The following is a 27835-nucleotide window of genomic DNA, read 5'->3' on the forward strand; positions in this document are numbered from 1 at the left end:
ATTTGCATTGATTTATTATGTAAACCAGCCTGAGTCACAATGTTCCGAGGCAGAACAGAAATAAATAAATGAAAGAAGGAATACATGTCGTTAGCTTTGATCTTGGCATCACCAAGGGCTCATTTCTGGATCTCTGCTGACCGCTGTTGAAAAAGCAAGTTCTTATCGAGAGGAGAAGAGAGAAATTATATTTATATCTCAGTTGCTTCCCAAGAGCTCAGCATGCTCCTTTCCTTCCTTCATTCATTTTACCGTCACCATATTCCTACATAATAAGTTGAGGTGTGAGAAGTGACTAGCCCAAAGTCAGAGCTAAGTTGCCCAAGTTCCAACATTCAGAGCCAGGATGGACAATATTTTTAACACTTTGACAAGTCAAGAGCAATTAAAAAGGGAACTAAAACAGAAACCAAAATAGATTATATTCATTTGATATCATTCTCTACATATTTAATGAATTGCTCTTTCCATCACAAATAAGCAAACAGCTTGACCACAGCTGAAGGTTGGTGCTGGATTCAAAGTGTCTGGGAGCAGATTTCATCTTTGGCAATAGCATCTGAGGGGGGAAAGTCAGCATCATCACACACCTTCATCCTTGGAGCTTGGTTGTTTTCATGCATATGTTTCATTACCCTAATTAGGCAATATCATCAGTGCTAGTAAGGAATGGGATTTGCACTGATGCTATTACCTAATGTAGGAAATGAAATGTCTGCAAGAAAATAGCTTTGCTCAAAAAGCACCAAAGATCTCACAAATCTTCTCCTTCTCCTTCTTTTCCTTCTCTCCTTCTCATCCATTCTGCAAACTCCACTCCCTTCTAGCACTGATGATGTTACCTAACTTGGGTAATGAAATCCCTGCAAGAAAACAGTCAAGCTTAGAGATCACCAAGGACCCGTTTCAACCGTGAACTATAAATATTCGCCATTGTGCCAGTTCAATGCAAGCATCAATCCTTCTGTATGCGCGTTGTGATGTTGCAGGTGTGCCCCAATGAGGCTTGTTCTTTTTGACCACCTCATTGACCACCTCATTTCAAGAACCCATGATCCTTAACTAGGGCATCTTTCTACATAACATTCCATTGTTGGAACCAAGATGATTGGGGACTGGAGGCTAAAACATACAATGAATGGTTGCAGGAACTGGGCTTGGCTAGTCTAGGGAAGAGAAGGACCAGGGGAGATATGAGAGCAATCAATATTGGAGGGTCTGCCACAGGGAGGAGGAAGGGGGTCAAGCTATTTTCCAAAGCACCTGAAGGCCAGATAAGGAATAATGGATGGAAACTGATCAAGGAGAGCTTCAGCCTAGAAATAAGGAGAAATATTCTGATAGTGTTGATTCTTCAGATTTACCCAGCATCGTCCGTAATGGCTGAAGCTAAACAGCTCTCCTATCTGGGCCAAGTTCTAACGTTAGTCTCTTGATTAATGGAAACGATGATGTCTTTGATGGCAACTAATGGTGCTGATTAATCGTGTAACTGCTGTTCGTGGGGCAAGGAGGCATGTTCAGAAGGAGGGAGAGACAAACTGTAAGACCTTTGATCGCTAATAGGGAGAGCAGGGAGGGGTGTAACATCTGCACAAACACCCATCAGCAAGTAAAAACTGCCATTCAACAGAAATTATGGCCAGTAGCCAGTGTGTGTTTCTCACTTCCTGGCCGCAGTTTTCTGATCTTGGATTCGTTCTTCTTTTATCCATTGCCCATTTCCTTCTGTGTTTGCAAGAGAGATGTTTACTAGCTTTTGCTTATCCCTATGATGTTCCCATGTGTTATCATTTCGTAAACGTTGCTTTGATCCTGTCTGCAGGTCCTCTGATGGTCATTGTAGAATATTGCAAGTATGGAAACCTCTCTAATTACCTGCGGGGAAAGCGAGGTGATTTCATTGTATGCAAGGTAAGATACCTGCCCCAGTTTCTTGATCTTTTAAAAACTTCAGGCGGAGAGAAGCTTCATGGATTGGGTTTGAGTAAATTTATTTATTTGTAAAAACTTTTGGTCACCCCTCTTACCTCAAGGTAACTCTGGGCGGCTCACAATCGTGAAAGATAAACACTATAGGTAGTCCTCAACTTACAACAGTTCATATAGTGACCGTTCAAAGTTACAACAGCACTGAAAAAAAGTGACTTATGACCATTTTTCACATTTATGACCATTGCAGCATCCCCTTGGTCATGCGATTTACATTCAGATGCTTGACAATTCACATTTATGACAATTGCAGTGTCCCAAGATCCTACGATCCCCTTTTGTGATCTTCTGACAAGCAAAGTCAACAGCAATCGCTCTTAGCACTTAGACTTATATACCGCTTTATAGTGCTTCACTCTAAGTGGTTTACAGAGTCGGCCTCTTGCCCCCAACAATCTGGGTCCTCATTTTACCCACCTCAGAAGGATGGAAGCCTCAGTTAACTCTGAGCTGGTTAAGATTGAACTGCTGACAGTGGGCAGAGTTAGTCTGCAATACTACATTCTAACCACTGTGCACCATGGATGGATGGGTGGAGGGAAAGAGGGAGGGAGGGAGGGAGGGAGGAAGAAAAGGAAGAGCAATAGCAATAGCCCTTATATACTGCTTTACAGTGCTTTTACTGCCCTCTCTAAGTGTTTTACAAAGTCAGCATGTTGCCCCAAGCAATTTGGGTCCTCATTTGACCAACCTCAGAATGAGGGAAGGCTGAGTCAACTTTGAGCCTGGTGAGATTTGAAGTGCCAAGTTGCAGGCAGCTGGCAGTCAGCAAAAGTAGCCTGCAGTATTGCACTCTAACCACTGCACCACAGTGGGTCAATGGGGAAACTAAATTCACTTAACAGCCGTGTTACTAATTTAAGAACTGCAGTGATTCACTTAACAAATGTGGTGAGAAAAGCAGTAAAATGAGGCAAATCTCACTTAGAAAATTTCTCACTTAACATAAATTTAGGGCTCAATTGTGGTTTAAATTGAGGATTACCTGTACATAAACTAAAAACATAAATAAGTTAGTACCAAAAGTCAAACACTTTGGGGCAGAAGTGGGATTTGGGATCTGATGTTAATCGATCAACATGTAGGAGATGACTGGGCTGAGCCCGAGGGAGGGTTCAAACATGCCATGAGTCTTGAGTCCCTTCTTGACCATGAGAACTCACCTTGAATTCCCTTGATTCTTATCTACTGTTGATTTTCACGGGCTGTTAGTAGTTCAGATTCTTTTAGAGACCTTAAGTTTGCAATACATTTTTATACCCATTTGAGCTGATTTCCCTGGCACTTGACACAACCATCCCCATTGTGATGCTTCCCCATTGGAGCCCCAATCTAACTGGCAGAGCCTGGTCTTTAGGCTCTTATGCAAAGTTATGAGGGTCAGCATCAACCTCACACTGGGGAGTGCGAGATGTTCTGTAGGGCAGGCGCAAAGGGACAGACACATCCACGAACACCAACTGGCAGTCAGAAAGTATGACGAAAATTCTTTGATTTCACAGCACAGGGACAGATTTAACCCTAGTTTCAATTGGGAAAATGGGACCCTCCTAGACCAGGCCAAGTCCAAAAATGCCAGGGAATTTCTAGAAGCCTGGCACTCTGACAAATCAGCTGCCAATAGACACAGAGACATTAACAACCTCTATAGACTGTAAAAAACAGACAATCAACCAGCCCAAAAGAGAAAAAAAGGACCCCAGCACCTCCCACTAGGAATCAGCACCCAGATCAGCACAGATTAACTCCACTGTCAACTTCACAGGACCATCAAGTAAGCAACACCCCAACTAACAAAAACTGCCGAAGAGCCATCAGTAAACAGCCTAACCAAAGAATCCCAAAATCTTCCCCCTCCCACACAGACTGGCAAGACACCAGAATAGAAACAAACAGCACTCCTTCCTTGCACTGATGATGCTGGGTAATGAAACGTTTGCAAGAAAACACGCAAGCTCAGAAGAGCAGCAAGGGAGAGAAGGAATCCACCAGCTGGAATAATTGGGCTGATGGATCCCAGAGGAAGCATGCTCTATAGCCTGGACCGATGCCACAAAGGGCTTTAAAGGAGATCACGAACACCCTGAATTGCACCCAGAAACAGACTGGCAACCAATGCATCTCATAGAACCAGGGGTGTTACAGGGGCCAAAGCTAACCATGTATGTCATTTTTTAGACACTAGGAAGACTTTTACTCAAAATGGAAAATTAATCATTGTTTTTATATTGCCCTCATGCCTAATTAAGTTGTAGCTAACAAATGAAAACATTCCTATCAACTGAAATGGATAGTGTAGTTTCAAGATAGGGTGCTAGCTTGATTTATGAGCCATAAGCAAACCATGATTCACTTAAATGGAAGTAGCATGTTATGCAAAAACAACCACTCTCTTTTGTAAACCCAAGTCTCCTCTTTAGCATGTTGTTTGAACCTGGCCAAAGAATAATAACGGGCTCCTTTAAGAGTTCTTTTTCTTCTCTAGCCACCAGAAAATCCAGACTGCTCAGAGAAAGGATTGAAAGACTCTATCAGTGACTTAACAGAGCTAATTAAGAGGCGCCTGGAAAGTGTGGCCAGCACAGGTAGCTCTGCCAGCTCTGGATTCATTGAAGACAAGAGTTACACAGATTCCGATTCAGAAGAAGAAGGTCAGTGAACATCTACTGGTTCATCGAACATAGAATAATAACATTGGAAGGGATGGATCTTGGAGGTCCAGTCCCACCCTGGAGCAGGAGGCCTTATCAATTGTCCAGTCTCTTCTTAAAAGCCTCCAGTAGTGGGAGAACCACAACTTCTGGAGGCCAGCCATTCCACTGGTTAATTGTTCTCACTGTTCGAAAGCTTCTCCTAAAATATTGGATTGTGCTGAAATGAGTAAATTGACATTTGAAATCAGAGAACAAGAAGATAAACAATTTTATGAAGTTTGGGATCTTTTTTATCAATGGTTAGATAATAAAACATAATAATAGAACATTTAGATTTAGGATATATATATTTTTTATATTATCTTTATAAAACTTTATTAAGTTAGATTTGGTATGATCTTATGATTTATTGCAAAATAAATTAAGTAAATTATAGTTATCTCATTAAAGTATGAGAATAAAATTATAGATAAACAATTTCTTAGTGATGATATTGGGTTATACAATTATTGATTGATAATATGAGTTATTATGTAATATAATTATATTAGCGTTTAGGAAATGGATGCACAAAAAAAAAAAGTGATAAACCAACCGATACACTGTTTGTAAATTTATGAAGAAGGATTATGTTTTTAAGTTTTATGTTGTATGTCTTATGTTGTCTTGTTTGTTGTTAAAATAAAAAACTTTTTTTTTAAAAAAAGAAAGCTTCTCCTTAGTTCTAGGTTGGTTCTCTCCTTGATTAGTTTCCATCCATTGTTTCTAGTCTTGCCTTCTGATGCTTTAGAAAATAGTTGGACCCCCTTGTCTTTCTAGAAGTCCTTCAAATATTGGAAGATTGCTATTATGTCAGCCCTTGTTAGCCCTTATTTTCATTAGATTAGTCATATCCAATTCTTGTAACTGTTGTTCATATGTTTTAGCCTCCAGCCCCCTAATCATCTCTGTTGCTCTTCTCTTCGCTCTTTCCCATTTCCAGAAAGTTTGCCCAGTTTCTGGTCTCTTTGGATTTCCAGTTTCCCCCTTCTGGTCTACACCAGAAAGGGGAAAATCCACCTGCAAATACAGTTTGGGGGAAATTAAAAACCTCCCTTTTAGCAATGTTCTTAGCAAAGGTTGGCCTTCTGATTTTGTAGCTTTTGATCTTGCTACCTTAGCCTGTTTGTGGACACACGCAATCATCCGGCTGGAAGGAACCTCAGTGCAGAACTCTGGCCATCCTATCTAGGTGAGCCTTCACTGTGAAAATACCCCTTTGCACCTCTGGCTCAGATCATCCCTTGCTTTCTCCTAGATGCGGAAGATCTTTATAAGCGACCTCTGACTTTGGAGGACTTGATTTGCTACAGCTTCCAGGTAGCTAAAGGAATGGAATTCCTGGCTTCAAGAAAAGTAAGTCTGGTTGCAAGAGGCGTCCAAAATTATGGCTGGATTCACATAACAGGTTAAATTGGTATTTTCCGAACATCACAAAATTCCAAGATGTATGGATCTCAACTCTCAATTCCACGCAACAGGAATGCTGACAAGAAGTCCAGGACTTTGAAATCTATACATCTTGAAAGATGCCAAGTTGAGAAACACTGTACCAGCCTAAACTAAAACGGGTTGGGACCTCATCTCAGTCACTACATTCATTTATTGGGATATTACATATCAATCCAGCCAGTCATCATCCAGAATCGTTTTGGACATGATCCTGGTTTTCCTCTTGTAATTTCTAGTGCTTTATCATCATGAGTAATCTTTTTTAAATGCCACCCAACATTTCAACAAAGCATCCGTAGAACTAATGGAGTTCTATTCTTTAGATTCAGACAAGAACTAATAAGTATTGGGAAAACATAATTGTATAACCATCAGGCGGAAGTAATGGAATGAGATTCAGAAGTTGTGACAACAATTTAATTAGCAAAATGCAATCCTGTTTTATATGGAAGTATCATAGGAGCCCTTGAAAGTGTGCATTGCTTGGAAAGGGGTGCTTCATAGGGGTTCAGAAATCAAGGAAGTTGATTTCAAAGTTACACAAAAAATAACACCCAAATGTAGGTAGGCCTGATCCTAACCAACTTGTTCCACAGTATCCAACCAACCCATTAAGAGTCAATGTATTCCACAATTAAATCTGGAATGTTTCATACATAGAGCACGTGATATTCCACAAACTCATTGTCAAAATTTGACAATGACCTGATGGTCCTCCTGAAGTTCTCTAAGATGTCATAAGATACTGGAGAACTTTAAACTGCAGAAACATCCAGGGACATCCAGGGAGGTGGAGACTAAAAGGTCAAGATGATATCCAAGTGTCAGGTGGTACATGACAGTTTTATCTCTGGCACCCATGAAAAAATGACCAGGGCTCCAATTGAACAGTCAGAGACACCCTATTCAGGTTTTTTAGACCATCACCCCACACAAGAAATCTTCTTAGTGATGAAAGTCATATTTTTTTCCTGATTTCCTTTTGTTTCTTGTTTCATTCCAGTGCATTCATAGAGATTTGGCAGCCAGGAACATTCTTCTTTCTCAAAACAACGTGGTGAAGATTTGTGATTTTGGATTGGCCAGAGATATATACAAAGATCCTGATTATGTGCGGAAAGGAGATGTAAGTATGGGGCTGGGTGCCGTAAAATCCTTTTCCCAGTTGTGCCCTTTATGCGGTGGAACATGGTCTGGATTCCCAGGAGGGAGGGGCTGATTTCCATGGAACAAAGAGGCAGAGGAGCCTGGAAATTTTGATCATCAGGAAGAGGTTTGAAATGGTTCCTCTCTAGCAACTCTAGAGCGTAGTTATGCAGATAGTTGCTTTAGTCTGGCAAGAGTCTGTCTATAGGTGGAGAACACTAAGGGAAACTACTCAGAAATAATAACTCCCTGTGTCGTTCTTGATTCTTCGACCCTGACATCTGACCTCCTTTTGACAGCATTAATCACAAATGTCATTCATCCCTGCTCCCCACCTCCCTCGTCCCTGGGATATTGAATAGGGTACGCATGCTTTGATCGATGTATTTAATATCCAATTAAAATTGGTAACACAACTAGGTCTTCTTTCCTAACCACAAGGATACCACCTAAAATGGCACGATGTGCATCCCACAGCATTGCAACATAAGCTCCACCTTTTTTTACTTGCATCACAATGTCACAAGCAAGTACAAAAGTCTGCACTGTAACACACCACAATGGACACTGGCCCATCTTGGATACACACAGCAACCTTGTCCTTCTTTCCTTTCCCAGGCCAGGCTGCCCCTGAAATGGATGGCTCCAGAAGCAATTTTTGACAAAATCTACACAACTCAGAGTGATGTCTGGTCCTTCGGCGTGCTGCTTTGGGAAATATTTTCCCTAGGTAAGATTGTTTTTTCCTTGCTTGGATTTTAAGTAGAAGAAGTACTTGCACTTAATATCATAAAAGGCTATCTGAGGGGGACATTTGCTGCTGGAAATTAACCAGACCAAACGACAAAAGAAGGCCCATATGCATGTCCCAGGATAATGTTGCAGGATCCAATCTGGGTCAGTCATATGTTTCGTCTTCCGAGCTTTCAGCCCATCCTCAGGGAACTTCTCTCTAGCAGAAGACATGTGCTCTGAGCTATTCCGTGCGTAGTATTTATGCGGTGCCTGGTTTTGTATGTGGCTTTTCAGTTGTTGATTGGGGTGTTGATGGCCGATTATTAAGTCGCTGGCTCTTGTTTCCTTGTGCTGTCAAGTCCTCAGCTCAGAATAGCCCAAAGCAGACATTCTGGTGAGAGAGAGGGGTTCCCTGGGGATGGGCTCCAGCACAAGTCCGAAAGCTCAGAAGGCTAATCCGACCCAGATTGGATCCTAAACCACATTTATTTGGAGGGGAACCTTTTCTAGAAGGAAGGCATTTTTCCCTTAAAAGAGCAACAAAATCTGTGTTGCAGCCAATCTGCTGTCAACAGCCTGTTTCATTCATTCATTCCTGATCTGGAGCACTGGATGAGGGTGAACTGCTGTGGACACCCCACCCATTACAATTCCCATGTGGGCTGGTGCTGGACTAGCAGCAGAGAAACCTAAGTTGAGTCCGGCCTCAGCTATGGAGCTGACTTGGGGTCGGGGGTAATCTTTTAACCAAAGAATTGTTATTTATTTATGAAATGTATAAACCACTTCAGGCAAAGGGCCCTGATTACTGTACAGGGAACCATAGCAGCACAACCGATGCAAAACAGTGCAGTCAAAGACAATTAAACTGAGACGCAGGCTCGCAATAACTATTACTTCTGGCACCAAGAGTTTTGCAGCAATCAAAGTTTAAGACTGTCTGGAACTGGTTGATAAAATCTTCAAAGGCTGCAAGGGTGGGCGTGGCCAAGGAGGTAAAAGGTGGATGTCTCCCTGGAAAAAGGACACGATTCTAATACAGGTAGTTCCCCAAGGTGCCTTTTAAAAAAGCAACTGGGTTTTCTTTGTTTTTGCTTGAAGGCGTTTCACTTCTCATTCAAGAAGTGTCTTCAGTTCTGACTGAATGGTGGAGAATGGAAGGACAAATCCTTCCATTTTCCACCATTCAGTCAGAACTGAAGACGCTTCTTGAATGAGAAGCGAAACATCTTCAAAACAACAACAACAATAAAAAGTGTTTTGGGGGACAAACGCAAAAAACCTTTTGGACAACCAAGACCTGGATGACAGACTCTTCATTAGATATCTAATACAGGTAGTCCTTGACTTACGACTGTTTGCTTAGCAACTCTTCAATTTATGATGGATCTCCCCAGGAGCACTTACAACCCCATTCCAAAGTTTTGAGGGTTGCCCCTCCTCCCCACACTTATGACCCCGTTTTGTGTGCTTAGCAAGCAGCTCGCATTTAGCAATAGCAATAGCATTTGGACTTATATACCGCTTCATAGAGCTTTACAGCCCTCTCTAAGGGATCTACAGAGTCGGCCTCTTGCCCCCCCCGCCAACAATCTGGGTCCTCATTTTACCCACCTTGGAAGGATGGAAGGCTGAGTCGATCTTGAGCTGGTCAGGATGGAATTCCTGGCTGTGGGCAGAGTCAGACTGCAATATTGCATTCTAACAGGCAGGGAGGGAGGGAGGGAGGGAGGGAGGAAAGGAAGGAAGGAAGGAAGGAAGGAAGGAAGGAAGGAAGGAAAGAAGGAAAGAAAATGGCAATAGCGCTTAGATTTATATACTATTTGAAAGAGCTTTCACAGCCCTCTCTAAGCAGTTTACAGAGTCAGACTGTTGCCCCCAACAACATTTCACCCACCTCGGAAGGATGGAAGGCTGAGTCAACCTTGAGCAGGTCAGGATCGAACTCCTGGCAGTGGAAGGCAGAGTTGGCCTTCAATGCTGCATTCTAACCAATGCACTACTACAGCTTGTTTACAGCCATTCGTTGCGTCCCATGGTCACATGACTGCATTTTACAATATTTTTTGCCAGAAACTAGCATTTAGTTCCAATTTCCAGTAAAGTGAACCCACAGAGAACAATTGGTTGACTTAATGACCATCACAAAAAAGGTGATCAATTCAGTTCTGTCATCTGCTTGACAACTGCCACAACTTATGACCATAATGGGCAATCTCCATTACAGTCTTAACTTGAGGACCGCCTGCAAATAAATGAAGTTTAGAACAGCAATTGTAGGGAATTCCTCTGCCCTAGGACTAAACCTGGCATGGACATTTTCATCAACGTCTCCAAGAGACGTTTTTCCTGTCAGCAACACTACGTAAGTTAGAAGTATACTATGTGAGAAAATGCAGCCGCCGCCCATCCTGTTGGCTGCTTACTTCAGAAGGCGTTTCCCAGACCTACCTTTTAGCATGAGATGGAAAGTCTAGTAACACCCTGAGCACCGACTCCTGAGTTGGATGAACCGACATTCTGGCCAAGGTCAAGAGTTGCCTGGCTGGACTCTCAGAGGTTCCCTCTTGATTCTTGGCTCGGGGATTCTGGGAGTTGAAGTGTGCAGGGTTGTCAAGGGGGCGCAGCTGTCTGCCCTCTCCTAATTCACGGCTTGCCATGGATCTCAGCCCCAAAGATTTTTCTCCTGTAGAAAGACGGAGGGAAGCAGGAGAGAAGACTCTGCCTTATTCTGCATTAGGCTAATTTTTCTGGCATCATCTCTCCCCCGACATTTCTCCCCAAAATGCTGACCCTCTGAAAAACGAAACACCAACAAGACCACCTACTAGCTGATGCTCTCGCTACGGAAAATAGGAATCCAGGCCAAGCTCTGCATGTCCTTTTGGCAGGACAGAGATCAAAGAAGGGGAGGGAGAAGACATGCAAGCCACTGAACTTGAAATGGGATTTTTTTGTCACATTGGTGGGCAGTTTTAAGTAGCCAGACCCTCATAAAAGGTGAAAGTTTTTGTGATGATTTAAAAAAGGAAAAAGAAATTGAAAACCATAACAGTCACTTTAGTCCCTGGAGGTTTTCTTAAACCAGTCTTTACAGCTGTAGTTGTGGGACTACCTGATCTGAGCTGCAAGTGTCCAGTACTGACAGGATAGCAGTGTTCCAATATTTGAGGGGCCACCACAAAAAAGACGGGGTCAACCTATTCTCCAAAGCACCACGAGGTAAGACAAGAAGCAATGGATGGTGACTAATCAAGGAGAGAAGCAACTTAGAAACTAAGGAGAAATATCCCAATGGAGAGAAAAATTAACCGGTGGGAGAGCTTGCCTTCAGAAGTTGTGGGGGCTCCATCACTGGAGGCTTTTAAGAAGAGACTGGACAGCCACTTGTCTGGAATGGTCTAGGGTCTCCTGTTTGAGCAGTGGGGTGGACTTGAAGACCTCCAAGGTCCCTTCCAAGTCTGTTATTCTGTTAAGATGACCGCAAAGAGGTTGAGCTTTTTGAATCCAGAATTTTGCATCCCATCAATTTCAAAGCCACTTTTGTGGCTCTAGTATTGATGAGGACTTGGAGGACACCATTTGGTTTGGGGTCAAGGAGGATTCTCATGCTGATCATGCGTGCTGGTAACCAACTGGTGACCATCAAGCAATGAAACCCAGGTGCAGGCTGACCTGCCTTCCCAGAACATTGGGATTAGAGATGTGCAGGAGGAGAAATCCCAGAATCGAATGGCTGGGCGTTACTTCTATAGCAGTTCACATTTGAAAGCAGTTATTTGCCAGAATTCTTGTATTTTCCTTTCAACCCTTTCTTCCCTCAGAGTTCTGTAAAAAAAAAAAAAAATCTTTGGCTCTTCTTCTCACTTTTTAATAATTCATGGAAATTTTTGACATAATAAGAACTAATCTAAACTAAAATAGAATAGAGGAAAAAAAAAAAAGGAAAAGGAAAGAAAAAACTAGTGCAATAAGGAAAAAATAGAAGGAAGTAGGAAAAAAGAGATAGAAAGCTATAAAGAAGTAGCTTCTGATATTCTTCACAGCAGTTAAAAGTACAATTATATTTTAACTGCTGTCTCTAATGTTTCATCCTGGCTCTCTTTTTTCTATAATACATCCTATCTAATCATCAAAATCATAAATCACAAATTAATATTAGTTTTATTTTTACTCCAAAAATCCCTAAGAGTTTTCCAAGCAGCAATAAATGTAGATATTGTCTTTGACGATTCTTCTCTAGACTGACGGTTGGTAAAGTGACCTGATTCTTCCCTCCTAGCCCACCGGGGCATCAGAAAAGTCTCCACCAATCCCCCTCCCCAAAAGTAAAGATGGCAGGTGTGATTGTACAATTGAAGTCCCGCCCCCTTTTACAAATTTGGTCCTAATAAAAAAAGGGCCAAAGCTTCAATAACAGAATAACAGAGTGGGAAGGGGCCTTGGAGGTCTTCTAGTCCAACCCACTGCTCCGCTCCAGACAAAGGGTTGTTCAGTCTCTTCTTTAAAACCTCCAGGATGGAGTACCTACAACTTCTGGAGATAAGGCCTTCCCCTGGTTAATTGTTCTCACTGTCTGGAAGTTTCTCCTTGGTTGCTTCTCTCCTCGACTAATTTCCATGTGTTGCTTCTTGTCCTGCCTTCAGGTGGCACCATCTTTACCCTTCCATTCCCCTCCCTGCAGACCACCCTTATTTAGCCTCCCCCCGAAGCAAGGTTGGGCAATTCAGGGAGTCCTGTTCACAAACATTTGCAAATATCTAGCAAGTCAGAGCAATGGATTTAATCCTTCAACAGACTGGAAGCAATGAAGGCCGTCTATTCCCATTCCCCATCCAATGTATTCACAGACCGGAGGTGATAATCATCTGGAAGGGAGTTTGATATACAAGTTTGGGCAGATTGGGGAAGGAAAGTAATAAATAAATATGAGGCTGGGCTTCCTGCCTCCCTCCGGGTCACAGTCTAAAAATAGGGGGAAAACACAGGAAGAAAAGGGAAGGTGGCAGAACAAACAACAGGAAAAGGACATGTGACAGTGGTGGGAACCCAAGTTTCTGCTTTGTAAGTGACTTCAAATGGCCGCGAAATGAATGTACGGGGAGTCCTCACCTTACAACTGAGCCCCAAATTCCTGTTACTAAGCAAGACAATGGTTAAGTGAGTTTTGCCCTATTTCTCAACCAATCTTGCCACAGTTTTATGAAAATCACTGCAGTTATTAAGTTAGGAACACGGTCGTTAAGTGAATCTGCTTTCCCCATTGACTTTGCTTGTCAGAAGGTCACCAAATGTGATCGCGTGACCCCAGGACTCTGCAATTGTCATAAATACATGCTAGTTGCCAAGCCATGGCTGTAATTGTGAAAAACGATAATAAGTTACTTTAGTCAGTGTCATTGTAACTTTGAATGGTCATTAAACAAATGGTCGTAAGACGAGGACTTTACCTGTATAACCATTGCTCTTTCATTGACCTCCCTCAACCCTGTTATATGAATCCAATCCTTCCACCTTCCTTGTTTGCATATGTGTCTCTACAACGCACTTGCTCACTTTATATACAGTATTACATAACATGTGAACATGGTTTGCATTGCTTTGGTTTCACCTGCGTGCAGTCCCGTTGCTTCTTGTCTTGCCTTCTGGTGCTTTGGAAAATAGAGTAGGAGCTTTTAGTTTTTTGCTGGAGAGAAAAATGGACGCAGGATGGCCACAAAGTCGAGTGATGGAAAGCAGTGGATGTCTGTTTCTATCTGTTTTCTCCCAAAACACCCAAACAAACATCTCTTCTGCCTATTATATTTTCACACCAGCAGCAAATTTTCCTAGTCCAGTTTCAGTTCTTTCCTTCCTGCTTGCCTCTTGCTGTTAATTTTGCATCCAACTTGCATAAAGAGCCCTGGGGTGAATTTGATGATTTATCCTAATTAGAGAGATTGTTTGCCTTCCGTTGATCCTAAGCAATGCGCTGCGCAATGGTGCAAGTAGGAATAAGGAAGTGCAGGGGGGGGGAGGAATGACAGAGAGCTCTGCTTGGGACCCCCCCTCAAGGCTAAAGTGCAAAATGGAAAGGAAGGACAAGCACTTCATGAACTAGCCCAGCTCTGATTGATGGAAGAAAGGTGAGAAAGGAGCATCAGCAAATATTAGCTGGAGAAATGTTGCTTTTGCAAAGCACTTGTAGGAGACAACTGGGGCAGGATCAGCCAGTGGTGAAATGGTCAAACAATGGGAATCAAACGGTCAATCCGTGGAAGGCATTGCCTTCAGAGGTTGTGGGTGTCCCATCACTGTATAGGCTTTCAAGAAGAGATTGGAGATCCACTTGTCTGAAATGGTATAGACTCTCCTACTCAATCGGGGAATTGGACTAGATGACCTCCAAGATCCTTCCAACTATTCTATTCTATTGTATTCTATTCTAATTATATCACACCATATCACATCATATCATATATCATATCATATCCTATTCACATCATTAGCCTCTACACCCCCGTAAGAAATCTAAGTTCAGCCCTCCCTTGAAGTCTGTTGACTCTTATCTATTACCTTTGACCGTTAGTAGTTCGGATTCTTTTTGAGTGTTAGCATGCAATAAACCTGTAGTCATTTAAACCACCATGGCTCCTAATTTTTTGCACCTGATATTAAGTTTCCTCGTGTCAGAGTTTTGCCATTGCTGCCATCTGTGGTTTTTATTTATTTTTTAATTTTGCAATCTAGCCTGCATTCCTCAGATTTACTGGCGGTTTTCCGTCTGAATCTTAACCTAGCTCCCTTCCAAAAATCAATATTGCTTATATGTCAAGATCAGATTAAACTAGACATACCAAGTTCCCTCAACTGAGATTCCATTTGCATTAAAACCAGATTAAATCTTCTTCCAGTTTCTTCATTAGCTTCAGGGAGCCCAGATTATGAAAGAATGGCATTCTTAAGGACCTTGGGGGGTGATGGAGGAATTGAGACAATTACAAAGCTTGAGCTTAATCAGCTAGTTATGAACTTTTGATGAGGAAGCTAGCTATCAGGAGACAGATTTCCAACTGTGAAATAGAAAAGTGAAGTACACAACAGTAGCTTCTGTTCCCTTAAATTGACTGTTATTTTATCATTATTTTGCTATCCCACAAAGCATTTGGGATTGAGGTTTTTTGTAATATTGGTTGCATGGATGCAGTCAAGCAATTAAACACACCATGGCTGTTCGTTTATAGTATTATAATCAGCTTTTCTGTGAATTCAAAAGGCAGTTGAAGTGGCCAACATCTAAAGCTGTCCGGCCAATGGAAAATTCACCGGGGATGGATAAAGCCAGATTTAACACAGACTTTAAATTAACAGAGCCCTTTTCAAAAAATCTTAAATACCAGGCACAGCAACAACTGATGTCATATGGAATGGTTACAATCCAAAGGTGGATTTTTTTTCTCTCTCTTTTTTCTTTTTCTCTTTTTTTTGTGCTGCATAATCTTTACTCTAAATAGTAGCTAAGTTCTCAAAATAGGAAAATAAATAATGCCAAAGTATTTACAGTGGCAAAAGTTACACACACACAACACATGTGCTGTATATGTGTGTTTGTATGTGCATCTTGGTTACAGATATAAGAATTTGCAAACGTCAAATAATATATATTTCCCCATGTACATTGTATGCGTGATTTTTGACATTTTTACTTTAGAAAATAAAAAGAAACAACTTTTAAAAGCACTACATGATGCACGTGGTAGTTAGGATTATTCACCAGTTGCCTTTCGTTTCAACCGGGCTACAAATGAGATAAATATAACACCATCGAGGAGTAAATTTGAAAAGTATCAAGATTAAGGATGCCAACTTGTGTTGGATGCAGAGGGAAGTGAAACAGACTCCTTTCCACATCTGTCTCCCTATAGAGGTTTCCACTGCCCATAGGGCTGATACTCAAGGCATATGGATATTGTAGTAGAAAACATCCAGAGTCCCTGTAGCCCAACAATGTATTGCCACTGAGGACAGCTGGGTGAATGTAGAAGTGTGAACAAGCAGGAGGGGATTCTTTTATCCCCCACAACAATTGTCTCCTGGAAATTAGAAATCCCAATAACGATGTTTGATTCTATCTCTCTGTCCATTCGTCTGTCTGTCTATCTATCTATCTATCTATCTATCTATCTATCTATCTATCTATCTATCTATCTATCTATCTATCTATCTATAATTTCCTGCTATTATTATTTTGAAAAATAACTCAAGGTGACAAACATATAGAAGACATCTTCCTCCTCCTATTTTTCCCACAACAACAGCCCTGTGGGTGAGGGGACGGGGGGGGGGGGGGAACCTAAAGAGAACCAGCTTTCAGGCATAAGGTGGAACTAGAACTCACTGTCCTCTTGTGATTGACCCAAGGTCACCCAGCCCATTCTCATGGCTAAGGCGGAATTTGAACTCACCACCTCTTATTTTCTAATTGGGTGACTTCCCACTAAGGCTCTCCTCCTGTACAAACTGTAGATTTTCCAAGTCAGGTAACCTAGATCATGTTTCTGAGCATAATTGCATCACTCAGAAGGCCATTTTAAAAACTTTTGCACTCCCCCCACCCCCCAAAAAAGTATAAAATGCATACATATAGTCCTTGACTAGTCACTCATTCTGATGGCCACATACATTCCACAGTCCTGTGACTGCATTTTGGGTGCTCGGCAACTGGACTGCATTGTATGGCCACTTGCAGCATCCCACATGACCATGTTTTACGGCGGTTTTGCAGAAAACAGGCATTTCTTCCCATTTATTTCCGTAAAAAAAGCCCATAGCAAACCACTGATTAACACTTCACAACCATGGCATTTGCTTAACAACTATCACAAAAAAAGGGTTGTAAAATTGGATCAATCACATAGGGTGACCCAATCTAAGACAGCCAGGACTTACACCCATAAGGGGCAGGCTCCATTACAGACATAGGTCAAGGCCAATTTGTACTAAAATGAACATGCCCAACTGGTGTGTAATTTTTTTAATGAAATATTTGCCAATGGACACAGGAACATCTGATGAAAATTGAGCAAAAGCTGGCCTGAGACATGTCAGCACCATCAATTTATAAATGGTAGAAAATCTGGACAATGAAATTAACCGCAGGATTCCTATGGAAATTTTCCTAACTATAACATGACATTCGAACTGAGATCTGGATTAACAACTCTTTGCTTTTTCTTTCTTCCTTGTACTTTTCAAGGAACTCAAGCTGAATTAAAATTTGCTCAGCTCCTTCAAAGTGTGTGTGTGGTTTTTTTCCCCTTGATATTTGTATTAGGCTAATATATCAGTATGCTTTCCAGTTTTCTTGTCATCTTTCTTCAGCATCGTAACAGCAGGAATCTCTCTTCCGCGAGACTTCAAATAACAAGGTGCTGACAGCCGACACGGAGTTTATCTTGCCGCAGCTTTTCTGTCTGGACCATTTTTCAGAACTTCTTATTGATTCGTCATTATTGATTTGGCATTTCAAAAGTTTCTGGGACAATCTGCGCTGGAGTTTTGCTCCTGAGCATATCCTATCGAAGAAAAAAGGGGGAAAGGTGGCCATTTTGTCTGCCTGTTGCAAACAAGAAAGCATGACAACTTCCCAAAATCTTGGGGTTAAATTCAGAAAGTCCTCAAACCTAACAAGTAGTCTTTTTTTTTAATTCAATAATTGTTATTATTCTTTTTCACCTTTTACACATTTAAATCTTAATAATAATAGCACTGTGTCATCATTATTATATAAATCAATCTCATATAAATATCTACATTTATATAGGTTTATATACATTCATATACATTTATCTATAATTTTCTTATCTCCATTATCCTTACTTCTATTGTTCAACCATTCATACCAATTGTCCCAAATTTCATAATACTCTGACTCTTCTTTATCTTTTAATTTTAATGTCAGTTTATCCATTTCAACACAATCTAAAAAAGTTTGAATTACTAATCCTCTGAGCGCATATTATTTTGTTTCCAGCATTGTGCGAATGCTATCCTTGTTGCTGTCAATATATGTAGTAAAATATATTTAATCTTTTTCCTATATTTCCTTTTAATTATTCCCAGCAAGAACAATTTGGGTTTAAACTCTATCTGATCTTCCACTATTTCTCCATATTTTAGTCCAGTATTTTTGGGCTTCCGGGCATGTCTACCACATATGATAGAAGGTACCTTGGTTCTGTTTGCATTTACAAGCAGTTATTTCAATGAGCCCCAAGGAGAGCACGGTGCCTCTCATGGCTAGGACACCGGCTGGCGTGGAGGTTAGCAAGCCCATGTTCGAGACCCAGGTGCTACTGTTGGGACAGGGTCTTTGCTCCAGCTCCTGCCAGGGGACATGAATGGAGCCCCCAACTGGGTGTCCCCCAGGCAACAGTGATGCCACCAGCTGATCCTCTCAACCCTGAAGCACCTCAGTGCTTCTGACACAAGTGCAAATAAAAAAAAAGAGACCGAAACAAGAGATGGTATTAGACATACTCCAGAGTAAACTTTGTAACTACATTTAGATATAAGTGAAATTTAGTTTTCTAAAACTACCCCATTTTTGAGTGTATAGCCCCTGTCTTTTCACTCCAGTGTTTATGTGTATCCCATCACTTGCAAAAATAATACATGCTCCTGATCTATGGGGGAATCAATCTCTCCCTCCATCTAGAGCAGGGTCTCCAACCTTGGCAACTTTAAGCCTGGCGGACTTCAACTCCCAGAATTCCCCAGCCAGCTGGTTGGAGAATTCTGGGAGTTGAAGTCCGCCAGGCTTAAAGTTGCCAAGGTTGGAGACCCTCGATCTAGAGCATTCACAAGGGGGCCATAAAGTCAACATAGTGAAGAGGGCCTCTTGACTTTTTTAGTGGCTGCCTCTTCTGCAGTTGTCCCTGACTTCACAGCAGAAGATTTTCAGGAAATACCTTAATCTTCTCCAGAGCAAACATTTCATTTCGTCTGACAGAAATGCAGCTAAAGGAAGCCTGTTCTGAGATTCTTCTTTTTTTCTACAACTAATGAAAGCCAAAATAGGATGTGCAATAAGTTATTCCAGACAAATACAGATTAACAGAGTTGAAAGGGACCTTGTAGGTCATCTACTCCATGGACTGTATTGCATACCCATATACTCCTGGTATACACACTCCTTTCCCTTACAGTTATAGAACCTCTGGAAGAGACACAATGAAACTATATTTGTGAATGGACCTCATTGCTCCATATTTACCCACACAGGGGCTTCTCCATATCCAGGGGTCCATATTGATGAGGACTTTTGTCGACGTCTCAAAGAAGGAACACGGATGAGATCTCCAGAGTATTCCACTCCAGAAATGTAAGCTTCCCCATCCATTTCTAGATGTCTTCATATTGTAGCAAGAGCCTTTCTCTATTCCCTCATAATCCCCACAAGTCCAGAACAACAAGTGTGCCTTTACTTCTTCAAGAGCCTTTATTTCTTCTGAGGTTGGTCTGATATCTTACTTTTCTGTCACTTCTCATTCCGTTTCATGATAAATCTCATCCTAGAGATTCAGTACCCACAAAATGCTGTGTGCATGAAGCAACTCCAGAATCTATAGTTAGGAACTAAGTGCTCATTCTTTGTATCTAGTTTCATTCTCCCTATTCTAGGTCAGCTTTGGGATTTCTCAGTCCATATCAAACACAAGGGGCAATACTTTTTTCTTTTAAATAATCTCCTGAAAACATTTGGATATACTGGATACAAATTTCATTCAATATTTAATAACAAGCTTTCCTCTATATTTAATAATAGGCTGCCCAGTTTGGGGGGGGGGGTGTCATGATGGCTCAGCAGTTGAGATAGTGGGCTTCTTGGCTAGAAAACCGGCAGCCCAAGTTCAAGACCCGAGCACATGCGATGGAGTGAGCTCCTGTTTTTTGCCCCAGCTCCTGCCAACCTAGCAGTTTGAAAACATGCAAATGCAAGTAGATAAACATGTATCACTTTGGTGGAAAGGTAACAGCGCTCTTTGATGTCATGCTGGTCAAGTGAAATATCTTCAGATAGCACTGGCTCAATGGCCTTGAAATGGAACTGAGCAGCTACCCCTATAGTCAGCAACTAGCGGAGTAAAATCCGGAGGGACTCCAGGGTTCTTGGGGAATTGGATTGCTGAATAATAATAATAATAATAATAATAATAATAATAATAATAATAATAATAATAATAATAATAATAATAATAATTCCTTTTTAAGGGCCTTCCCAGTGCCACATCTGAACTACAGAACTGCCTACCTGAGTTAATTAATCAAAGCCGTGCTTGTTAAGAAAGGCCTTTGTGCCACACCGAGTGGACATTTTGACTGAAATGTTATCTACTGCCTCTCCTTCGTCTTAAAAAATTAAATTCTTATGGCCCAACAGGATTACCTAGTAGAAGAATAAATCAATAGCTCTTTGTCAACTTTAAAATTTAATCACCATGTTTTTAATCCCCTGTAGCTACCAGACCATGCTGGATTGCTGGCACAGTATCCCAACAGAGAGACCCACTTTTACCAACCTTGTGGAACGTTTAGGGGATCTGCTCCAGGCAAATGTACAGCAGGTAAAATAGAGAAGAATTGTCCCATTTCACTTCAACTAAATGCAAGCAAGAGTTCTTCCTGAAAGCTAGACTTTAAAAGGATAAGTTTTATAATTGTGTAAATATGGAAGGCCACATGTGGATTCTTAGGAGTGTTGCAACAGGTAAAGAAATGCTTCTAGCTAAATAATATGAAAGAAACATAGCAAATAATAATTGGTTTGTGACCTAATGTTCTGGATTTCTTCTCCATGGGCCAATATGGGGATTATGTAGGGTGGGCTTCAGTGTCCCCAAGTGACCATGATGCTCTTCTACTTCTTCAGTCTGATCTCAAGATCATTGAACAGTTGAGCGAACTAGGAAGGTGTAGCCTATCGAAGAGAAGGATCAGGGAGGACAGGATAATTGTCTTCCAGTATTTGAGAGACTGTTACAGAGAGAAGGTGATTGGTTTATTCTCCAACGCACCTAAGGGCGGGGCAAGAAGCAATGGGTGGATGCTTCTTAAGAAGAGATTCATCCTAGAAGTATGGAGAAAAGTTCTGACAGTAAGGATCATTAATCAGATAAATAGCTTGCCTCCCGGAGTTGCGGGTGCTCCATCCTGGAAGTTTCCAAGAATAGACTGGACAACAATTTGACTGGGATGTCATAAGGTCTCCTGCCTTGAGAAGAGGGTTAGTCTAGCAGACCTCCAAGGTACCTTCCAGTCATATGATTCTAAGTTCTCTGCTCACTGGTCTAAGCTTTATTTCTCTGCATTCAATTGCTTGGAAGATTAACAGACTTTGGTACACAGATAAGTGTTAATCAAAGAACCACAAGGGAAAGGAAGCAAAAAAATTTAGTAGCTTAGGCAGAATACAGAAACCGTGGCCCTTGAGACATTCTTGGATTATAACTCCCATCACCTCTAATTGTGAACTGAAATTTCGAACATCTGGATTAAGGCTCCAAATATGAAATCTCAGCCACTTCAGGTAAGGCTTCAGGCTAGAAAGTGGGAGGTCATGAGTTCTAGAATTGCCCTAGGTATAAAGCCAGCTAGGTGATCTTGGGCCAATGGGCCAGTTGGAAACTTTCTTGATAACCTTAGAAATACTCAGAGATAAGTGCATGTTGGACAAAATGTCATTGCTGGTGCACTGCCAAAATATTACAGCTGGGTCCCAGAAAATGAAAAATTTCATCTCCTGGAGGCTTCAGGTAAAGTGATCTCCTAAGACAGAGGTCTCCAAACTGGGCCACTTTAAGACTTGTGGACTTCAAGTCCTGCTTTGCTGGCAGAGGAATTCTGGGAGTTGAAGACCACAAGTCTTAAAGTGGCCAAGTTTGGGGACCCCTGTCCTAAGAGAATTAGAGGAATATGAGAGTTAATGATTTCTGAAGTGTAAGTAAAAATAATAAGCCTGAGCTTCTCCTGTTTTCTTTTCCCAAGGATGGGAAAGACTATATCCCACTGAACATTACTTTGTGTCCTGATGGGGAGTCCAACCCCAAGATCTGCATCTTGGAAGAGAATGTGAGCAACTTCATTCACCGCTGGAGTGCTATAGAAGCCAGGTGAGGAAGCCATTTTGAGCAGTGAAAAACCTTTTCCCAAGCAGGAACGGCCATCTGACTGATTCATTCTGTTCTTCATTTGTTTCCTCTTTTTCTTCTGTTTTGAAAGAGTCTGTTATTTTTCCTTGACTGGTGCTAATAGATGTGAAAGCCCAGATTTGTAGACTGTGAAAATATGTCTACTAAAAAGTCTAGGATACCCTGTAAAACCTCAAAATTGCCTTGTTTAATCAATACTGAGGCACAGCCATTGATCTCATTGGAACAAGGGATCAGAGAAGCCCTAAAAGTTCTGGATGTGATAGAAGTAGCAATACCTCTCTTTTTTGCAGCATCTCCAAAGGAATTAATGGAAATCAATGTTTTCATAGTGTAAAGTAAGTACCTGAAAGGAAAGGTAGATAGCAGTGGAATCTAAATTGTCTATCCACTGTATTTCTGAAGCTTCTCTAACAGTCTGACCTTTAACTGACTATTTCCTTTATTCCGAAGAATATACAGGTGGCTTAAATATGATCCAGCCATATGCTGCAGTACCAAAAGAACCAACGCAGTCCTAGGCTGCATCAACAGAGAGATAGTATCAAAATCGTGAGAAGTGTTAGTATCGCTTTACATACTGCACTTAGAATCCTGTGTCCAGTTTTGTTCATCAGGATACAAAAAAAGGTGTTGAGACTCTAGAAAGAGTGCAAAGAAGAACAAAAAATGATGATTAGGGGACTGATCAAAATGCTTTTTTTCTGGTATCTTGCTTTCACATGTGTTGAGGTATTCCCCGTTAGGAGAATGAGTGCACTCAGGGAAACATAGTGAGAGTGGTGATGAATAATACACAACCAGCACACAGATACACTGAATAATAAAATGTAAGTTTTACTTCCAGTAAACAGGTAGACAAAGTCCAACAAACAGTCCAAATCATACATGGTTAAAGCAGTTAGTATTCAAAACAATCAGTCCAGGGATAATCCCAAAACAGAGTCCTTTTCTTTACCAGTATCATAAACAAAGCTCAGTAAATAGAGTTTGTGAATAGTTGCAAGACTCACAGCAATTCAAGCAGAATGACGATCAGGCAAAAAGCAAAAGGAAAGCAAACGAAATGCAAAAAGGAACCAGGTTTCTGGCTCCATCTTATGGCCACTGGAGGAACCTCAGCCAATCACAGTTACAGCATTCTCTTAAAGATACAACAGTATTAAATGACTATATATTGCCAACCCAACTGTTAGGTGACTATCATTCCTAACAACATGCGGACAGCAAAATTAATGCTTGTGTCAACTACACCCCCTGCTTAATGGCCATGTGTGGGCAACTCAAAGTCTTGTCTCCTCTTTATTTTCAGCATTAACTCCAAGAACCGGCCACTCAGTGTGAAAACCTTTGATGAAGTGCCCGTAGAGAAGGAGAAGATGATACATGAGGTGAGCTTGAACCAAACACGTGTTTTTCACTGCCCACCTGGAAGTGGTTACTGTTAAGGGAAAAATTTGCAAACAGGAAGCAGCTAGGAAATCCATCCCTGAATGTAAATAACTACCTGAAAAGTAACACATAATTGAAGTTATCCAATGGGCGCATAATGTACCTAATATTTTGCATTATCAGTTATGATTTATCCTGCCATAGTGAGCCATGGTGGTGCAGTGATTTGAATGCATTGTTGCAGGCTAACTCTGCCCATTGCCAAGAGTTCAGTCCTGACCAGCTCAAGGTTGACTCATCCTTCCATCCTTCAGAGGTCAGTAAAATGAGAACCCAGATTTTGGAGGGCAATATGCTGAGTCTGTAAACCACTTAGGGCTGTAAAGCTCTATGAAGCTGTATATAAGTCCAAGTGCTATTTCAATAAAATATAATAGGTTGGTAAATTTGCCAGTCAAGTAAGCAAATCTGGGGAGATGGAAAAGGAGAACATCAACCTCTATTATCCAGGAGAAACACAGAATATGGTTGTGCAAAATAAAAACTCATTATGTAATCTAGCCAGTGTTAGGCAGGTTTCCAAAAAATTAAAGCTCTGTGATTATAAATACAATTAAAAGGCAACGAAAAGCCAGTGAAAAACCTGGGAAAGGGAAGAGGACTTTTTCTGGAGCTAAAATGATCCTTGCATGGGGGCCAGTCTAGCCTTTTTCTTTGAATGAGAAGCCTTCCTAAGGATATCTTGAGTCTCTTCTTCCTCCTCTTCTGCAGGACGGTGAATCAGACAGTGGGATGGTGTTGACCCTGGATGAAATCAAGAGCCGGAAGAGGCTGGAGATCCGATCTTGGCCTTATGGAATCATGGCTCTTGCGTAAGTATTGATACTGTTGGCAGTGATTTGTTCTCCAGGCTTGCTGTCTAGCTTCTGAACTAAATAGTCATCAAGCTAAATGACCTCCTTAGCGAGTCTTTCAGTTGAAGTTCTTTTATTGATCTCATATGTGATAATGTGGTTGATGGGTCGTACGATTGGCTGGTCATATTGTGTGAAGGTCATCACATGTCAAATCAACCACATGACCACATGAGACCCACCAAGCACATGACCACATATGAGATCAATCAAAGCAGAGAAGAACTGAAACAAGACCCTTCAGCCAAAGTGAGGATATCACCTAGGGTGGTGCAAAATGTTTGGAAGCTAAGCAGCAAGCACGGATAACAAACCACCACCAAATCTACCACTCAAGCTACAAATATTTTCTATCGTTTCTAAGTATTGATACTCCCTGATTTCTTCATGACTTCCATGTGGTCTAGTCCAGGGGTCTCCAACCTTGGCAACTTTAAGACTTGTGGACTTCAACTCCCAGAATTCCTCAGTCAGGAAAGCAAAGTCCACAAGTCTTAAAGTTGCCAAGGTTGGAGATCCCTGCTCTAGTCATCTGCCCAGAAAGGACACAAACCAACAAAGAGACATGAAATAACCATACACTTTAGATTCCTAGAGTCATTCCTTTTTCTCTTCCTTCCACATCTGAGCATTATTGATAATTATAGTTGATCACATAACTAGCCCGATGTTTAGGCTAAATTTGGCATTTTTGTCTCCCTGTCAAGTCCTTCCAAGGACCTGGGGTAGACAGGTGTTGTTTAATAATATTAAACTGAACCCGCAATTTATGTTGTTGAGTTTTCTTAAATGGATTTTGCCTCATTTTATGACTTTTCTTGACACAGTTGTTAAGTGAATCATTGTATTTGTTAAGTTAGCAACACAGTTGTTAAGTGAATCTGGCTTCCTCATTGACTTTGTTTGTCAGAAAGTCACAAAAGGGAATCACATGACCCCAGGACACTGCAACTGTCATAAATATGAGTCAATTGCCAAGCACCTGAAAATTTTGATGGTGTGCGATAGGGATGCTGCAACGGTCACAAGTGTGAAAAATGGTCATAAGTCACTGTTTCTCAGCTGTTATAACTTTGAATGTTCACTAAGCAAAGTTGTAAGTCGAGGACTACAGGTACCTGTATCGGAATGGTAGAGGGTCTCCTTTTTTAAGCAGGTTCTTGGACTGGAAGACCTCTAAGGTCCCTTCCAACCCTGTTATTCCATGTTTTATGGTCTAAATAAAGCTGCCTTTTGCAATTGACTGACATAATGGAGACCTAGAAGATGAACAGACCTATGGAACAGCTGTCCTGCCCTACATAAGAGGTACTACAGACAAAATCAGCAAGATACTACACAGCCATCACATCAAGACTGCCTTCAAAACAGACAGAAAAATAGCAGCCATCCTAAGAAACCCCAAAGATAAAATTGACCTGGAAAACCAAGGCATATATGAAGTCCCCTGTGCATCATGCCCTGCCACATACATTGGACAGACCAATAGAAGAATAATGAATAATGGATGAACACAAAAATGCAGTCAAAAAGCTGGAACACACTTCTTCACTAGTCCAACACATGAAAGCAATAGGTCATAGCATCAACTTCAATGGCACCAAAACCCAAGCCACTATAGAAAACCCCAGCTACAGAATTATCAGAGAAGCCATAGAGATTGAAAAAAGACCTGAAAGCATGAATAGAAGAGATGATTCCACCAGACTGTCAATCGTTTGGAAGCCCACACTCTCAAACAAAAAATCTCCACACCACAAGCCAGGCAAACACCTGGGCACAAACAGATCCCCCTGATGCCTCCAGCTCAAACACACCCCAACCAGGCACCCAGCTAGCTTCCTAATAAATGATAGCCATCCGTTTACTCGGAGCCAAGCCATACCAAAAGCCTCCAATACAGGAAACACAATGTTGCCCGCCAATCAAGACAAAAAAAGCCACAAAATAGACAGAAGATATTAGAAACACCAATCAAGCAGAACACAGCAAACTCCAAGACCAATAAACACAGACCAAGACTCCCAACCATTCAGGATGAAGAAAAAAACCATTCGGGCACAGCAGTAGGCTAGCCCCAAATTTAAAACTGAAATGGCTGTGAAAGTCTGACTCACGGACGAACACTATATAGAAGCCTGATGATGGCAGATGAGATTCTGTTGAAACGTTGCTACAATTTTAAAAGCACAACAATAATGACATGGGAAAATACCTGATATATATAAATTATATATATATAATTTAAAATATATAATTACACTACATTGTTTCTCAAACTTGCCAATATAAGATGTGTGGCCTTCACTCCTCATGAAAAGTTACATTAAATAATTATATGTATATATTAAAACTGCTAAATCAAAAAATTCAGTACCAATTAAAAATAGTCAGAAACCAATGAAACAATTAAAACAATTGAAACCGTTAAGTGCTGCATTATAAATCGAAGTGGGGACATCTATGGACTTCTGTACATCACAGAACTACCCTTCTCAGCACAGCCAAAGGAAAGGACAAACACCCTTCAAAGGACTACATCTCTGAATTAAAACATCAGCTAAAAGAGCACCAAAATGCATTTTAAGGCCTCCTTGAAGGCCCCCAATGACTTCAGCTTTTTGTCTCAGTAGGAGACCAGGAGCAATTAGGGACAATTGCCACAGCTGCCAGGGGACAAACTGCAGATTGGTAACCCTAATGAATGGTGAGGATCATGCAGAAGTTGATAAGGGAACTGGAGGCTCAACCATATGATGATGAATGATTGAGGGAACTAGGTATGTCTAGTCTAACAAAGAGAAGGACTAGGAGTGATATGATAGCATCTTCCAGTACTTGAGGGGCTGCCACAGAGAAGAGGGGGTTGACTTTCTCCAAAACACCTGAGGACAGGACAAGAAGCAATGGGGAACAGAATAACAGTGTTGAAAGGGATCTTGAAGGTCTTCTAGTCCAACCCACTGCTCAAGCAGGAAACTCTATGCTATTCCAGACAAAGTGGTTGTCCAGTTTCTTTTTGAAAGCCTGCAGTGATGAAGCAAGTACAACTTCTGAAGGCAAGACGTTCCACTGGTTAATTGTCCTCACTGTTGGGAAATTTCTCCTTAGTTCTAGGTTGCTTCTCTCCTTGATTAGTTTCCCTCCATTGTTTCTTGTCTTGCCTTCTGGTGCTTTAGAAAATAGTTTGACCCTTTCATCTGTATGGCAGCCCCTCAAATACTGGAACACTGCTCTCATGTCTCCCCTAGTCCTTCTTTTCACTATACAAGACATGCCCAATCCCAGCAACCGTTCTTTGTATGTTTTAGCCTCCAGTCCC

The 27835-nt window shown here is 41.3% G+C and overlaps 1 protein-coding gene across 2 annotated transcripts in view; it reads left to right on the forward strand.

The window, feature by feature from the left end:
- Positions 1 to 27835, forward strand: part of LOC113437917 (vascular endothelial growth factor receptor kdr-like) — a 183757-nt gene that overhangs the window by 146232 nt on the left and 9690 nt on the right. For both annotated transcript variants that reach the window (XM_026703127.2, XM_026703128.2), the window contains exons 20-29: positions 1826 to 1914; positions 4478 to 4643; positions 5944 to 6041; positions 7141 to 7263; positions 7902 to 8013; positions 19281 to 19380; positions 20518 to 20623; positions 22044 to 22168; positions 23520 to 23598; positions 24371 to 24471. In XM_026703127.2, coding sequence (XP_026558912.1) covers positions 1826 to 1914; positions 4478 to 4643; positions 5944 to 6041; positions 7141 to 7263; positions 7902 to 8013; positions 19281 to 19380; positions 20518 to 20623; positions 22044 to 22168; positions 23520 to 23598; positions 24371 to 24471 — 1099 coding nt within the window. The remainder of the gene's footprint in view (positions 1 to 1825; positions 1915 to 4477; positions 4644 to 5943; positions 6042 to 7140; positions 7264 to 7901; positions 8014 to 19280; positions 19381 to 20517; positions 20624 to 22043; positions 22169 to 23519; positions 23599 to 24370; positions 24472 to 27835) is intronic.

The sequence above is a fragment of the Pseudonaja textilis genome, chromosome 12 (genome assembly GCF_049901715.1).
Source record: "Pseudonaja textilis isolate UNSWEBS1 chromosome 12, rPseTex1.2, whole genome shotgun sequence".
Taxonomy (NCBI): Eukaryota; Metazoa; Chordata; class Lepidosauria; order Squamata; family Elapidae; genus Pseudonaja; species Pseudonaja textilis.